Source organism: Miniopterus natalensis, chromosome 13 (genome assembly GCF_054644295.1).
Source record: "Miniopterus natalensis isolate mMinNat1 chromosome 13, mMinNat1.hap1, whole genome shotgun sequence".
Lineage (NCBI taxonomy): Eukaryota > Metazoa > Chordata > Mammalia > Chiroptera > Miniopteridae > Miniopterus > Miniopterus natalensis.
Genome location: NC_142093.1, coordinates 3,414,127 through 3,431,079, shown reverse-complemented (window position 1 = coordinate 3,431,079; position 16,953 = coordinate 3,414,127). Strand labels below are relative to the sequence as shown.

The following is a 16,953-nucleotide window of genomic DNA, read 5'->3' as shown; positions in this document are numbered from 1 at the left end:
CGATGTCTGCCCAGGTTGTACAAGAGAGATACTGCTCATACTATGACCTGAGCAGCAGGGCTGCGGAGACTATCCATCACGCCAGGGGGTGTGGGGGGCTTTATGGGAGTCCAGTGTTGCCCATTTGGGGGAAGCAGGTGCACTTTTGGGCCAGCACAGGGCTGCTCCATGTCAGGGCCATTCCAGGGATGGAAACAAGACACAGCCATCCCCAATCCCAACCAACCACAAAACCAATCTTTCATCAGAGTGTGGGGGCCGTTGGTCTCACATCGCTCCTGGGGGGAGGTCCCGATCCTGTCCTCAGCCTGGGGAACTTCTGCAAGCATTGTCCCTCAGCAGTATTCACCCAAAGGGCCAAGTGGTGCATGGTGGCAGAGGAGGGAGCAGACCCTGGGCCCCTTTCTTCCTCGGGCTCCCCCACTGCATTTCAGCCTGAGCACCAGCAGCAAGCTGCCCCGAGGATGATCGCGACTGAAGTGACAGGGACCACCAGCCAGGAGGCTCCGTCTGCCCCACGCATGCCACACTCCTCGCTCCATCTCCCTGGGATGCAGAAAGCCCCAGGCTCTCTCTGCACCGGGGCACTCAAACCGCCGGAACCCTGGCAAGCCAGCCCAGCCTTGTGCTGGTGAGGACCAGAGGTGGGCGGTCACAGGTGACCCAGGTGCCACCTGGGGTGGGTTTCACCCATTACGCTCACTGCAGATGTGGCCCTGGGGATGCTGGCTGCCTCCTCACCGCCACCACCAAGCTCCAGGAGAGCAAGGCCCGAGTTCCAGCCCAGGCCCCTCGCACAGGGCCCACTTCTACTTGGTCTAATCCGAATGAACATCCTCTACTCCTGCTTTGGGATTTTAAGTGAAAATAACTACTTTCGAACATTCTCTCCCCATCCACCAAAAAGTTGTGGCGTCTAGGATGAGACCTACGAAGGCAGGACGGGACAGCACTCACGTCACTCTCAGACACGGTGGTTTAGTGGCTGCGTGGGGGGAAGTCTCTTCCACGCTCGGAGCCCCTCCTCCACCCCCACGCACAGACAACGAGAGGGCCCAGTACAGTGCCCGGGGAGCAGGGAGCCCGCAAAACACCCCGTGTTCCCGTCTCAAGGATCAAAGCCATCATTATTTATCTTCTATCCAAAGCAAAGAAAAAATTCTTTAATTCTTGAGTCAGTTCTAAAACCCCTATAAATGCAGCCTCCGTAACAGGAGCAGCCGGTCCCACCACCTATTTGAAGAAGTGCGAATGCACAAATCCTAAGCGACACCCTCTCTCAGCGCTAGTGATCCCGCGGGTCCCATCGGCACCCCTCTGCGGGGGAGGGCAGCTTGCAGAGGCCGCACAGCCCTTACCCATGACCACGGTGAATCCGGGTGGCTCTTGTCCGGGGGCGACTCCCAGGTGGAGCTGCAGCGGTGGCCCTGCTCCTCCATGGCCGGGCCTCGGGATGCTGGCACCGCCTCTCCACGGCCACCAAGCTCCGGGAGGAAGACGCTGCTGCTCAGTGGCCCGTTTCCCCCTCTGGGAGCGGGGAGGGTGGGCCCTCGACGCTGCAGGGACAGGCGGCTTCCCTTTACACCCCAGGAGCCCGGCCAAGTCACAAGGCTCAGGAAGAGCGCGCAGTGTTGAGTTGCAGTCCTCTCCCACCTGGGGCCGGGCTGACAAACAACTGGGAGACACCTCCAGGCCCTAAAGGGTGCAGGGTCCCGCGGGCGCCGGTGTCTGTGGACTTGGTGCGAGGAGGCAGGCGGGGCATGACCCCTGCTGGTCGGCAGCCACACTCCACCCCTGTCCTCACCAGCCCTCGGGGGTACTGAGTGAGACTCAGAGACTGACTGACTTCCCCGAGGCCACACAGCTCAAAAGGGCAGGAGGGGAGAGGGAGAGACTACCTTGTGTGCTGGGGCAGGAAACCTCACAAAGGGCTCTGGGGAACCCTTTCTCTCTGCGACTCTGAGCTGCCTTCCATCCCTCGGGAAGTCGGGAAAGCTCGGGTCAGTGGGCCACCGTCGTCACCTCCATCACACTCGGCAGCATCAGTCGTCACTAGAGCTCTCGGGTTTTGAACGCCTCCCACGCACCAGGAGCTAAGCAGTTAAGCTGCGGGCTGGCATCTGACTTGCACAGCAAGGCTATAAGGTTGCAGGTCAAAAATAGGAGCTTGAGGAACTGGCCTCAGGTCTCAAAGTGGGAAGCGACCACGCAGGGCCGGGCTGAGTTCAGAAGCAGTGCTGGCCGCCCAGCTCCCGTCCTGCCAGGAGCCGGGACCCACGGAGATGAGCCGGGCTGTAGAGGGTCCCGCAGCCAGTGGGGTTGGGAGGGCGGTGCAGGCTGAGGGCAGAGAGCGAGCGGCAAGAGTGGGTGCAGAGGCTCTGATCCAGTTTGGCAGGGGCAGAGTGGGGGACGCTATGCAATCTCACCCAGGGGCAGGGCAGTACCTGGAGCACATGGCAGGGTCAGGACGGGGCTTTAGAATATTGAAATCTGAGCCTGGCCAGTGTGGCTCAGTTGGTTGAGGGTCGCCCCATGCACCAGAAGGTCGCTGTTTAGATTCCTGATCGGGGCACATGCCTGAGCTGCAGGCTCGATCCCCAGTAGGGAGCAAGCAGGAGGCAGCCATCCATCTTTCTCTCTCACTGATGTTCCTAGCTCTCTCTCCCTTCCTCTCTCTGAAATCAATAAAAACATATTTTTTAAAAAAGAATATTGGAATCTGAGCATGTGGGCGGGTGAAGTTGAGGGCCCGTGGAAGAAAGAGGGTCAGAGAGAGGACAGTTGGAGGCAAATGTGTAGCCGACTGATAGGTCAGACTCCCTGACAGCTCTTACCACTGAGACCACTCCCAACTCGAGTCCCTGCAAACTGTGGCTCTGTGACTGCCTCCTGAAGTCCTCCAACTCTACCCGTTGGCGCTTTGGAGCACCCTGTCTGGTTCTCCAAATCCCTCCCCAGCCAGGCCTTCTCTGGTTTCACTGCAGGTGCCTCCTCCGAGGGGGCCCTGACCACAGATCCGCCCAGGGTGGCATGAGAGAGAAGTGCAAGAATACAAGAGAGGTGCCAGCCTGTCCCAGCTCATGCAATGGCTCTGCCTGCCCTCCCTTTACAGGTTCAGGGAGCAGTGGCTTCCCCAGGTGCTGCATCTGGTGAGAAGCAGAGAGGTGCTTGATCCTGGGCTCCGTCCCCAGGTCACCATGCCGCAGTCCTGACCACAGAGGTGCCCTGCCTTCCTCACCCTGGAAAAGTGCAGCGTGCCCAGGAGGGACCACTGTGCACAGCCTCGCAGCTGGCTGCCTCTGCCCCACCCCCTGGAATATTTCCCCGAATGCCCCGAAACGTCCTGAGGTGGCAGAGAGGACATTACAGCACTTGGAGACACTTCTGCTGAGCTGGGTCACCACCTCTGCTACTATTTCTAATTCATCTCGTCAGGATATTTTAAGAACCTCATGACCGTGAGTGGTTGTACCTGGCCGCGTTTAGCATTTAGCCAGAAATCGGATGGAAGCACAGTTCGTGCACAGGGGTAGGTGCTCTGATCACAGCAGACCCCGAGCAGTCGCCTGCAGCCTGTGAGGCGGACAGAGGCATGGTGCCCAGTGCCCTGGGCCCAGCCGTGGTTTCACAGCCCTGATGGCCGAGTGTGATGGAGACAGGGAGGTCGGGCTGCCCACAACCTGCTGCTACGCAGGGCTGCTGAGAGCCAGCCCTGGCTTGGCTGGGACACCTCGAGATGGGGTGTGAGGGATGACAGGGCTCCCAGAAGCTCGGCGCAGTGATGGTAAATCCCAGAATCCGAGCCACGCGGATCTGGGCTCTCCGTCTGACGCTGACCTTCAGTAGCTGTTCTGACTCAGGGCAAGTCACTCAGCCTCTAAGAGCCCTGGTTTCCTTATCTGGGGAACACGGATAAAAATAGTCTCTCTCTCACGGGGCTACTGTGGGGACACTTGAGGCCACGCGCCGAGAGTCCTTGGCACGCTGCCTGGAACGTATCAGATCTTCGCAAAGCGGGGGCAGCTATGAATCCTCACAGTAACTTTGAGGCGGCCTTTATAGCTCCATTTTACAGACAGAGAAACTGAGCCTGTTTTACTTTGGCTTCCCATCAGCTGCAGACTCTCCAGCTTCTCCTGCAGTAACTTCCTGAGGAGTCCATCTCTGCCCCACAGGACCGCGGCCAGGGTCGAGCAGAACTTCCCCTGAAACGCTTCCACTGTGTGTCCCCGGCTGGGAAGGACCCACGGGGTGTCCCTTCCCCCAGGCTGCCAGCGCAGAGTGTGGGAGTCACCTGCGAACCCCCAAGAGCATTTGGGGTTTGCCCTTTCTAAACCTTAGTTCACCCTACGACCTCCCCCCAGAATGCCTTTTCAGATTTGCCCACTTTCTAGGCCCAGGTCAGACCTCCATCCTTCCACGGGGCCTTCCCTGCTCTCTCCACCCTGTAATGACCGTTCGAGCCTTTGACCTTTCAGGGACAGGATGTGGTTGGGACCGACACTTCTGATTCCTTCCATGTGCCAAGTGCTTTTCTTACGCATACCCTCTAGTTCTCAAGGTTAGGTGGCACTTCCCGGAAGAGGGAACACCTGGCTCAGAGGCCCTCGCCGTCCCCTCCCCTTGGCCGGCACACGGCGTGCTGGGGAGTTACCCGACTTCATGTCTCATAATCCCAACCGCCTCAGGGGCCCTCAGGATGGATCCAGGCCTTACCCTTGGTTCCAACAGTACCTCACACAGAGGGGAGGAGAGCGTGGGGGAAAGTCACATCAGGTGTTTTTTCTAATTAATAAACTAGTGGCTTTTTTAGAGCAGTTCAGGTTTACAGAAAAATTGAGCTGAAAGCACAGAGTTCCATGTGTCCCTGTTCCCATACAGACAACCTTCCCCACTATCAAGTCCCCCACCAGCGCGGCCCGTTTGTTACAACTGATCACACATCATTCCACCCAAAGCCCATAGTTTACAACGAGGTTCACTCCTGGTGCTGTACATTCTACGGTTCTGACAACTGTCCAATGACATGTGTCCATCATGAGAGTATCATACAGAGTAGTTCCACTGCCTCAAAATCCTCTGGGCTCCCTTGTCACCTATCCTCCCCCCTCCATCTTTTCATGGCCTTGATAGCTCATTTATTTTTAGCATGGAGCAATATTCCATTGTCTGGATGGACCACAGCTTATTTATCCATTCGTCTGCTGAAGGACATCTTGGTGGCCTTCAAGTTTGGGGAATTATAAACAAATCTGCTACAGACATACGCGTGCAGGTTTTTGTGTGGACGTAAGTTTTCAGTTCCTTGGGGTAAATACCAAGGAGCACGGTTGCTGGGCCCTGTGATAAGAGTATGTTCAGTTCTGTAAGAAGCCACCAAGCTGTCTTCCAAAGCGGCTGGACCGTGTTTCACTCCCACCAGTGACGCGAGTTCCTGCTGCTCCACATCCTCGCAGCATTTGGTGTTGTCAGTGTTCCAGATTTTGGCCATTCTAACAGGTGTGTGCCAACATCCCATTGTTTTAACTTGCGTTTCCCTGACGCCATGTGATGAGGAGCATCTTTTCATATGCTTATTTGCCATCAGCGTATCTTCTTTGGTGAAGTGTCTATTAAGGTCTTTGGACCCTTTTTTAAAATTGGACTGTTGGTTTTCTTGTTGGGCTTTCAGAGTTCTGTGTATGTTTTTGATAACAGTCCTTTATTACACACACACACTAGGTCAGTCCAGGTCCCAGCAGAAAGCAGACGGGACGCTTCCTCCCACTGTCCCATGAGAATGGCATTTTCAAAGGCCTGGGAAAGTGTGATATCACGAGGATGCACCTGCCAGTGCAAAGGACTTCTGTGAGGATATCAGCGTGGCATTGAAACAGCCCTCACGGAAAACAGTAACAGCTGCAAAATGCTGGCATGCTGGCAAGTCCTGGACTATTGTCTCTGGGCCTGCCCAGGGTAGCATAGCCCACGGTGCATGCCATGCCGCAGGTCCTGAGCTCCCACACATTCACTCCTTTATTCTTTGCAGAGACTCTGCAATGTAGACATTAGTTCGTAAATGCAGAAATGGGTTGAGAGGGGTTTAAAAAACGTGCCCAAGGTCACACAGCTAGTAGGTGGCGGTGTTCAGCCCAGCTCATGTCTATCAGGTCCCAGAGGAAGCCACTTTCCAGCCAACACGCGCCTCTCTGGGTGGAACGGAGCTGAGCAATGCGAACAGGCTCAGGCTCGTGGTCTTGCATTTGCTCAGGGGCACCCTTGGGGAGGTGCGTGTCCCCCCATCCTGGGAGTTCTGAGAGGAGGGGGCGTTTGCTAACCGGGAGCTCGCCCAGTCTCCAGGCACTGAGAGGGAGGGAGCACCGGCTGCATAAGGGGGTTGGTTGGAGACCCGGACTCCAGGCTGGCTGTGGGCATGCGCCTCCGGGCACCCTGTTTGCTCCCCTGGCGCCAGGTTCAGGAAGCGATGCACTGTCCACACCCCTGGTGCTGAAGCCACAGGCCGCGCACGTTCAGCCCGGCTCCCTCCACCTGGCTGCTGCTCCCCTAAAGCCGTTGTCCTGTGTGGCAGGCTCCTTTGTACACTTGCAGCTGCAGTTTCCTCCACTTCCAATTCTTTTTCTCTTTCAGCGATTCTTCCATGTTAATATACCCCTCCCTGTTGGCTTTCGTCTTATTTCCTTTCCAAAACTGTCTCTTCTGCCATGCCATTCGATTTTTCAGCAGGGAGCCCCGGACATCACTGGCCGCACAACCTCCTCTCAGAATGATGTAATTAATACCCACCGAAGAAACAATCAACGCACGGTAAGTTTTATTTATAAGGCTCGAACAGGAATATTGGGGGGTTTTCCCCAAGTTTAAATTAACTAATAAAATGGGGTGAGCAGCACAAAGCTGCCTATTTACAAAAGACAAATAAAACTAAAGTTTTTATTCCAGAATAGGAATAATGACGTACAAAGGGATGATTTTATAAACATTGACCTAAGTCTTTTATACGCATGGACTTTTTCCTTAGGGGAGGAAAGACGGGCATTCATTCTTTGGCATCAGCTTTTAAAATAATTTCATGTTATCCATGAGAGTGCTTATAAGTGTCTAAGGTGGATACATAAAAATGCATTCTGGTGATTCTTTTTTTAAGTATCATTAAACTTCTCCTTTGGTTACAGGCCACTCTGAAAGCAGTGTGGTGTGGGGAAAACGGACTCTGGGGTCCAGAATCCAGCAGCGGGACCCGGACTTTCGCCCCTTTCCAGCTCTGTCATCTTGGTGACGTGCACTCATTGCATCTCCACCTTCTCATCTTTCAAATGGGAAAATAATTCCACCCACACCAGCTGTGGGAAAGATTCATCAAGATCGCAACTGTGAAAGCATGTGGCCCAGTGCCTGGCCTGTAGGTAGTGCTTTGAGATGCTGGTTTAAAAAACATTCTGGCCCTGGCCTGGGAGGCTCAGCTGGTTGGACCTCATCCCGTCCACTGAAAGGTTGTCGGTTTGATTCCTGGTCAGGGCATGTGCCCAGGTTGGCTCAGTCCCTAGGAGGGGGCATGCAAGAGGCAGCCAATCAATGTTCCACTCTCACATCAATGTTTCTCTCTCCCTCTCCCTTCCTCTCTTCTCTAAAATCAATTTTTAAAATATTTTAAAAGAAGTCTGGCAGGCAAGTGAAATTGTATCATGGAATCCCTGCCATCATCTCTGTCTGTCCCTTTTCCTCTCTGGCCAGCATTCCTAAGAAAAGACAAGCTAGCCCTGGCCTGTGTGGCTGTCGGTTGGGCATCCGCCAGTGCCCAAAAGGTCACCCAGTTAGATTCCCGGTCAGGGCACATTCCCGGGTTTTGGCTCAATCCCCAGTAGGGGCCATGCAGGAGGCAGCCAACTGATCAATGTTTCTCTCTCACATTGATCTTTCTTTCCCCTTCCTTCTCTAAAATCAAGAAAAACATTTTAAAAAGAAGACAAGCTATGTAAAGAACTGAAAACCGAGCTTCAATAAATTATGGTGAGAAGTCCACTTCTTATCAAGCTGTTTACACATCACTTTGGTTGTTTTTATTGTTGTTTCAAGGAAGCCATCTGGTCCCCTTTCCTTTGTAAGGCAGATTCTGTTTCTTAAGGTCAAGCTCTGTAACCAAATTCCTTTCCTGAAATCCTTTTGGTTTTAAAGAAAGTTTCTTCTCACTTTTGCCCTTTCAAGAGGTAGGGTATTTACCCTAAACTATTCTAATGGAATCATATCTGCTCTGAAGTAAAACAATTTGTTCTACTTTATTCAAGCTGATACCTCTGGGCTCTTTTTAAAAAGCACCCTTCTAGGCAATTACATAATTTTTATTCCGTGACCCACTTTGTTTTTTCTTCATCGCCAGCCTTTATGATTAAAATGTTCTTTTGGACTACTGCTTTGTAGTAGACGATACGGAAACCTACACCGCTCAAGTCGTATCCATCGCCTGAGATATTGGCACCTCTAAGATGACCCAAGAGATTCAGAACTAAGAGAAAAGTCAAGTGCGTCCATGGAAGCATATGGATGGCATGACAGTCAGCAAAACTTTGTTCTTTGTGAAATGGACTTGGACATAGCCCAGGGCAATGCGGCCGGCCCAGGACTCGGGAGGCTGGGTCTGAGTTCCTGCTCGCCACCCGCTGACCCGTCCCTCTCCATAAGTCTCCGTCACCTCTGGGGCCTGGGTCCCTGGCGCGCAAAATGAGGGGCTTGCACAAGACAGTCTCTGGGCCCCGTTTCAGTTCAAACACACCGTGGTTCTAATTCTTCCTTTAGCCTCAACAGCATGAGGTTCTGACAGCTCCCCTCTTCTCGAAAAACCTGCTGGTGGGTCCCTCAGATGTGTCGTCCCGTCAGAAAAAAGAGCGGTCGGTCCTCCTTGGCGTTGGCGGTCTGGAACTCGTCGCGCAGTCGGAACTGCCACTCGTCTTCCAGCTCCAGGCGGACCACCGTCTGGCGGAGTGAGTTCCGGTCCTGGCAGATCACACACAAGGTGGCACCTGCACAACAGGCAATGGCAGAGGTGTGGGAAGAAAACAGGTGAGCTTATCTGACTGACACCTACTGCCTGGGTTCTGCTTGAAAAAAATGCAATGCTGCCTCCATGGAAGGGAAGGACCAGATGTCCAGTGACCTCGCTTCTTTCAGAATGCTTCCTAATCTTAGCAAGACAGACACTGCGATGCGACCGACGGGCAGGTCTGGCAGGTGAGAGAACACGGAGGCAGAAGAGATGCTGACAAGGAAGGGAACAGAGAAGGGGAACTGGGAAGGCACACGGGTCGGATCGGGAACCGAGCTTTCTCAGCTGCAGCCCTGGGTGTGGAGTGGCCAGCTGACCACCTCAAGGCCCAGCCCCACCTTCTTCTCCCACTCAAGGTGACCTCCCATCCAGGCCGATGCAGCTCCCACCTCTCCCCACCTGTCCAACCAGGTGAGTTTTCCCTCCTCCTGAATCCTAACATAGTCAAGACATGATTCACGTCCACTCATTCATTCATATTCATTCACCCATTCACCGTGTCGCTCTGGCTGCCTCTCCACTACCTCCCTCCCTTCCTACCTTCTTACCTACACGTCCTATCCTCCCGCTAGACAAATGTTTCCCAAGGGCAGAGACTGTAGAAGCCTCTCCCTATCCCCAAGGCCTTCTACTGCGTGGTGCTCAGTAAATACCTGCGAGACAAGGTCAGAGCGAAGAGCAACCCGAGGAAAAGGGCACATTGGTTAGGGACCCCAGCAGGGCTGGAAATCATTTTTTTAAGTCATACAGATGAATGTTTGTCACTCTGAACTACTCTAGCAAGAAGCATGCAGCGTCTGAAAGGGGCGAGAGAGCTCGTCTACCCGGAGGAAGAAGCATCTGTGGGGAACTGGGTGCTGGTGTTAAGAACTGGACTGAAAAGGAACACAAAAGCTGAACATATCTGCTGTTTGCCTAAACCAAAGGGGATGCGTCTCGTCTCGACCCAAACAGGAATGGGGGAAAGAGCCGCCCTAGAGTCCCATCCTGTACTTTCCTGGTGGTTATGGTCCCCCTCTGAGCCTCAACGTACCCACACGACCAGGAGTCACCCCCTCGGAGGCACCAGGTCACGACAGCATCCAAGTCAAGGTCCAGGGATAAGAGGATGGGAAGTTACCTTTCAGAAAATGAAACTTTTTCAAAAAACCAGCTCCCACGAACGAGTCACAGAGGTAGAGCAGGAGTCCACTAAACATGAAGTCAGAGCAGCTGATGTTTAGGGAGTGGGGCCTGGAGCTCACGTAACACACAGAAATCTGAAACGAGAGGGGAGCCCGGAGAAAAATCATCGCTTTCCGTGAAATACTCAGCAACGCTGGGCTAGGGCTTTGCATCTAAGATGCTAATTGCCTGGTCAAGCTCAAGTATTGTTTTGGGGGGCCAGAAACAATATTTTTGTGTTATTTCCAAATCTACATCCTAAAAATATCAATTCCAAGAGATTTACCCAGATTTATCTGTTTGTTAACTCGTCGGAGAATCAGAAATGCTTTGGCCTCACAATTGGGCTCGATTCCTCGCGTATCATATTGGGGCAAGCAAAGCATCTAAATTCTCTCAGCCTTTGTTTTATCGGCTGTAAAATGGGGTAAATGCCTGAGACGAAGGTGTTTCGTTACAATTCGAGTCCTAGGTTCTGACGCACTCGTCTGAGGCCTTTCTCGGAGCGACGGACCCTGTGAGTTACCTGAGATCCCAGATTCAGGTAGCAGTCGACCAACAGCACGGGGTGGCCTTGGTTCCTCAGGGACAGCGGGAAGAAGCGGTGGCTGTGCTGCTGGAGGAACTTCTCCAGCAGAAGCTGCGCAGGGGCCGCCAGGAACGGGTGCTTGCTGTCCGGAGCGCAGATGTACTGGGCGGGCACGATCGCCACGGGGCTGTCAGACACCTGCGCGGGGAAGGACAGGCGTCAGCCACTGACAGCCACTGGAGCAGAGACGTTCTCCCAGGGTTTCCGGGCTGCGTGGGAACCCAGGCTGAGTGGCCCTGTCATGGAAGGCTGTTAGGTTTGATCCAAGGGGGACATGTGACAACTGATCCGTGTGATCAGTAAAAATCTAGTGGATAGAAAAGCTGTGGTACATCTGCACAATGGAATCCTACGCAGCTATGAAACGGAAGGCTCCCTTACCCTTTGGGACAGCATGGGGGGGACCGGGAGAGTATTACGCTGAGCGAAATAAGCCCGTCAGAGAAAGACAAGCATCACATGATCTCACTTATATGTGGAACCTAATGAACAAAATAAACTGATGAACAGAATAGATCCGGAGGCATGGAAGCATGGAACAGACTGAGGGGTAAAATGGAAGGGGGATGGTGGAATTAACCAAAGAACTTATGTGCATATATATATGCATAACCCATGGATTCTGACAATAGTGAGGTGAAGGCCTGGGGGGGCAGGGGCAATAGGGACAAGGGGGGCATCTATAATACTTTCAACAATAAAGATAAATTTTTTTAAAAAATGATAGACATTGATCTTTCCATGTAGAAAACTGGCTGTCTGGTCTAGAAAAAACACAAGAGGATTAATTATCTTGGGTACACTTCCCCTAATCCAGGATGCAAACCTCAGGGCACGGTCAGCCTCCCCTTACCCCTGGATGCCACCCACGCCCACTGCCCTTCCTCTCAACTGCCCCCCACTGAGCCCACCATCTCTTATTCCATCACCACACGAGCGAGCACCGAGTGCAGTGACGGACATGTGTGCGGGGCCCACCCGGAGAGGGCGGGTGGCAGGCGGGCGGGCAAGCGGGCAGGGGGAGGTCAATGTGGATGTGCACCAACCACACTCAGCTGGAAACCGTTACAAACACCACCCAGCAGTCCAGCCCGCCCATTGACTCGAAGGCGACCCCGTGGCCCCCTGCCAGCTCCCACCTCCGTTTTCGCACCATGAGCGGCAGCCGAGAGGCAGGCCCAGCGGGGCACATGCCTGCGTGGCCCGTGGCCCACCCACCTTGGAGGTGATATGGAAGGACCGGTGCCCGCCCACCGCGATCTGCTTCTTCATCACACTGAAGCGGTTGAACCGGCAGAGCAGGAGGCCGGCGCTGTGCACCCGCAGGTTGAAGTCCACGTCGTCGCACAGGAACCTGCTCGGAACCAGAGGAGGGGACAGGTCCCATCGGATGCCGCTCACACGCCCAGTCACACCCTACCTGCCCCAGGCACGTGGAGCGTGCACCCCTGCGCTGGAGACGGGCAGGCTCATTCCTGCCCCACAACCCTCCGCTCCGAAGGCACGGAGGCGGAACAAACAAGGAAACGGGGCAGGCTGTGGTGCGTCCGCACCAGGGTTCCTAAGGCATGACCTCCAGCAGGACGGTCCTCTGTGGGCCACACAGGCACGCTGTGGGGACATCACAGACACCCTCTCATCTGTTTGTTAAAAAGAAAAAACAAACCGCCCAGGGTGGGGGGAAAAAAAAAGCCACTTTTTCCAGCTGAGGGAAACAGGCTCAGAGCAAAGCCGGCAAGATGCAGGACCCAGACTCCTAGCAGGGGGGTCTGGCTCCGAAACCCACACTGCTGCCCGGGCCACCTGGGGCGCGCGCCCACAGCCGGGCACAGGGATGCGCCCGCAGCCGGGCACAGGGATGCCGGCGAGCGCCGGTGACGGGGCTCTGCTCGAGGTGTGAGCCCTTCGTGGGTGGGTACGTAGAAAGCAACATACGGGAACTACCTCACAGTTCCCTTCAGTGCTAACCTCTCACGAAGCTGTGTGTTCAGAGAGGAAGCCAAAGACGCAAGAGAAAACACAGAACCTGAGTCACTACACAGAGCACCGTGTGAATCCACGAAGGAAGTTGAATTATCTTATGCAAATCTCCCCTCCACGATATCATACAATAAAATACAGAAAAGAGGGAGGGAGGGAGGGAGGGAAGGAAGGAAGGAAGGAGGGAAGGGGAAGGGGAAGGGGAAGGGGAAGGGGAAGGGGAAGGGGAAGGGGAAGGGGAAGGGAAAACGTTAAGCTGAAGGCAGGGCCAGGCTGATGCTACGGGAGGGAGCCTCTGGTGCCTGCGGCCTGCAGGGCGGTGAGAGGCAGCCGTCCCGCCCATCCGCCAGGCCTAAGCTGCCCCTCGCTGGGGGCCGGGGGCCGGGGGCCGGGGGCCGGCAGCCCAGGAGCTCACCGGTTCTGGTTGTACTGGACGTTCTGGGTCAGGTCCACGTTCAGAACGATGAAGTCGTGCACGTGGCAGCGGGAGAAGGGCTCGCGCACCTCGCGGCTCCCGGTCTTGCTGGACCACTTCCGCAGGCCGATGAGGGCGTAGTGGGTGATGTTGGGGGCCGCCTCGATGTGCTGCATGATGTACTTCAGGGACACGTTCCTCTCCGACCAGGAGAACTCTCTGCTCGGAGGAGGGAAGTGACCGCCTTAGGTTCACATGCAAACAAGAGCAAGGCCTCGGGGCCGGGCGGCCGGGATGCGGCTCTCCAGCGGAGCCCACACCCCGGGCGGGCTGGCGAGGGTCGCCTCTGCCACGACCGCCGGCCATCGCGGGGGCCAGGCGCCAGGCTGAGCACCTCGCCTTTGTTATCACCTATCCTCGCAGCAAACCTGTGACACAGGCACATCACTGCCCCATTTCACAGATGAGGGATATGAGGCTCCGAGTGACTTGCGCGGCGTCACTCAGCAGAGCCTGGATGTGACCAGCTGCCTCCACGGCCCACTCTCTCCCCACCATGCCAACCACCTCGCATTTCCGGTTTGCAGATCTGAAGGTAAAAGGGTGGGAAGGGGCGAGGCTTTCCACGGCGGGTGCCAAGTGAGAGTGGGGAAGAGGCAGCTTGTGAACACCTCCCACCCCACGGGGCTGTGTGTGAGGCCTGTGAGGACAGAGAGGTGCCTGCTGACCAGCAAGGGTGACTTCAGGGCTGGGAGCCAGGGGCGAGCGTCGGGTCCACGACGGGCCCAGGCAAGCTGCCCGACTTTTCTGGACCTCAGCTTTCTTTACCCTACCCAAGGGGCTTACGCTCAACTCTCTAAGGCCCCTGCTGGAGCTGACATCCTGGGGCTTTAACGGCTGCTTCAGAATGAAATTGAGAAAGGCAGGGTGATGAAAGCTCAGCTCTCCCCCCATCCTGGCCCTCAGCGAGCTCTTGTCCCCCAAAGAGTGACAGCGACAATGTTGAAAGCAAAGCAGATCACCATTCTCCTAAGCCACGTGCCGTTCCATCAACAGAAAATGTCTTTTCTAGAAGGTGATTGAGGGTGATTGTTATATTAGGGTGTCACTAACGCAAAGGAGGTGAGCCAGCCTAATGTTGGGTCTATAAAATACAAGCCAAAAATAACCAGAAGTTGTCACGCAGACTCGGGCTGAAACACTCATACATCACACAGTAACACCACGGAGTCACAAGGAGACGGTCTACGAGCGATGCTCAGATACAGCTCCGTCTACTGGGCCCTTCGGAGACTGTGCTGCTGGCCACCCACTAGCCGGCGCACCATCCAGATTCATTAATCCTCACGACAAACCTCCGGCGTAGGTATTAGCGCCCCTTTGGAAGCTGAGGAAACTAGAAGCCAAAGGGAGTGCGTGCTTTCCCTGACGTCACACAGCAAGTAAAACACAGCCAGGGCGTGAGGAGCTAGGCTGCGGGGCCCGGGGGAACTGGGAGGCAATGCGGGGGCTTCTGGGTGCAGTGAGGGTCCCATTCTTCACATGGGAGTTGGTTAAATGGACGTGTTCAGCTTGTGAAATTTTCTGTACTTGTATATTTTCTTTTTGTATATATTTTATATTGAATATATATGGTGCAATTTATTGTGTGTATTATACTTTAATTTTTTTTTAAATTTAAACTCAAAACAAGGGGGTTGGAACGTGAGCCTGCCAAATGCAGGGATTCGTAGGATGCTTTCCGACAGGCGAGCCCTCCAGGATCCCCACTGAAGAGCGCGCGCGTCTGTCTCACTTGCAGGCGTGGGGAGGCGCCTCACCTGCTTCTCTCCCCGCCACCGTCGACGTCCACCACGTTCCACATCACGCAGGAGTCGTCAGAAATCACGATGAAAGGCCAGATGTCCTGCGGCTTGATCCCCAGCTCCTCCTGCCGGTTGCGCTCCAGCTCCAGGTTGTGGTATGACAGCTCCTTGATCAGAAAGTGGGCGGCACCTGCAACGGGCAAAGCCACCCCCGACTCAGGCCTGGCTGGCACACAAGGGCCGGGCCCTCGGGAGGAAGACCGCGGCCATCGAGGCCCCACCCCGAGGCCAGCCAGCTCCCTAAGGTCCTCTCTGCATCCCTCGTCCACTCACTACTGGCTGTTGATTTGGGAGAGAAAACTCTAGGGGAGAAAACACACGTCTCCAATTTGCGCAAACATCTGTCAGCTTACCCTTTTCTAACGTGAATTAAGAACATAAATTGAATGAATCACCAAACATCAAAGAAATAGTCCAACAAATCAAAATAACTTTAAAATTGAAAGGCTTGAGCCCTGACCGGTATTGCTCAGTGGTTAGAGCACCGAAGGGTCACAGGTTCGATTCCTGGTCAAAGGCACATACCTGGGTTACAGGTTAGATCCCTGGCCCCAGCTGGGGTGCATGCGGGAGGCAACCGATCAACGTGTGTCTCTCACATCGATGTTTCTCTCTCTCTTCCCCTCCCCTCCCTTCCTCCCTTCCACTCTTTCTCAAAATAAAAAACAATGGAAAAAATATCCTCCGGTGAGGTTTGACAAAAGAAAAGTTTAAAGAAAAAAAGACTTAATGAAAAACGTTGGACCCTGTCAACTCTAGAACACTCTCAGCCTCCGTTCCCAGGAACGTCTCCAGCAGGGCATGCTCAGGCGCCTACCAACTCCAGCGCTGTTGAAGATGCTGGGGAGCACCAGCATGATGTGGTTGGGCCAGTACTTCTTATAAATGGGCATCTCATACTCCTTGACGACCAGCACATGCAGATGGCTGGCCCCATCCATCGCATGGTACAGGTTAAAGAGCCCGTGCTCGTGACGGCCGGTGGTCGGGGTGAAGGTCGGACTTTTTATATATTCTTGGCTCTAGAAAGTAGAGGCATAAAGAGATGTGTTTCTTAGCATGGTCACAGCTATTCCTCACTCTCTGAAATGTCTGTCTCCGCACTCCTTGAATCCAGCTTAGCCTTGGGACTTGCTTTTACCGATAAAATGCAGTAAAAAACGCTCCGGCCAGTGTGGCTCAGTGGTTAGAGCATTGGCCTGCCCACTGAAGGGTCACGGGTCCAATTCCCAGTCCAGGGCACGTACCTGGGTGGCAGGTAGGTCGATCCCCAGCCCTGGTCAGGGCACGTGCAAGAAGCAACTAATCAATGTCTCTCTCCCCCCAGCTCCCCGTTCCTGCCACTCTCTCTAAAGATTACCAGAAAAAATACCCTCAGGTGAGAATTAACAAAAAAAGAATGGTGGTCATGGCGAGATGACGGATTCGTAAGAACCACCTTGTCAGAAGTGGAAAATGGCCCTTCAGGGATACACGTGGAAATATTTGTGTGTGAAATACTACAATGTCTGCGATCCGCTTCCAGATAACACAGGAAGGCAGAAGAGGAAAGGACGGAGGGCGAAACAGGACCACCCCGGGGTCAATAATTGCAGGCGTCGGCAGCGGCCCTGCGGGAGCCATACTGTCTAAGGCCTCGCCTGTGTCACTGTCCGGGACACAGAGCATTAAAGAAGGGTGGCCAGGATCAGCGTCTGCTCGGCACTTGTCTTCCAGAGGCTGTCCTGGCGCCTCATGTCCGCTCTGCCAGTAATTCTCTCCACAAGCTTTTGCAAGACTTACTATTGCCCTGGTTTACAGATGAGGAAACTGAGGCTCAGAGACATCCATGGACAAGTTCAAATAAAACAGCACAGCTAGTAAGTGGCAGAGCAAGGCTCAAACTTGACTCTGAGTGACCCCA

General features: G+C 54.4%; 1 protein-coding gene across 6 annotated transcripts in view; it reads right to left on the bottom strand.

Annotated features, from left to right (window-relative positions):
• Positions 1–4,762: 4,762 nt before the first annotated feature.
• The window catches only part of GREB1 (growth regulating estrogen receptor binding 1), a 90,139-nt gene continuing 77,948 nt past the window's right edge, over positions 4,763–16,953 (bottom strand). For all 6 annotated transcript variants that reach the window (XM_087823350.1, XM_087823351.1, XM_087823352.1 and 3 more), the window contains 7 exons: positions 15,868–16,072; positions 15,006–15,180; positions 13,186–13,404; positions 12,009–12,144; positions 10,728–10,928; positions 10,158–10,296; positions 4,763–9,014 (listed from right to left, as the gene is read on the bottom strand). In XM_087823350.1, the coding sequence (XP_087679476.1) occupies positions 8,851–9,014; positions 10,158–10,296; positions 10,728–10,928; positions 12,009–12,144; positions 13,186–13,404; positions 15,006–15,180; positions 15,868–16,072 (1,239 nt within the window). In that variant the 3' untranslated portion in view covers positions 4,763–8,850. The remainder of the gene's footprint in view (positions 9,015–10,157; positions 10,297–10,727; positions 10,929–12,008; positions 12,145–13,185; positions 13,405–15,005; positions 15,181–15,867; positions 16,073–16,953) is intronic.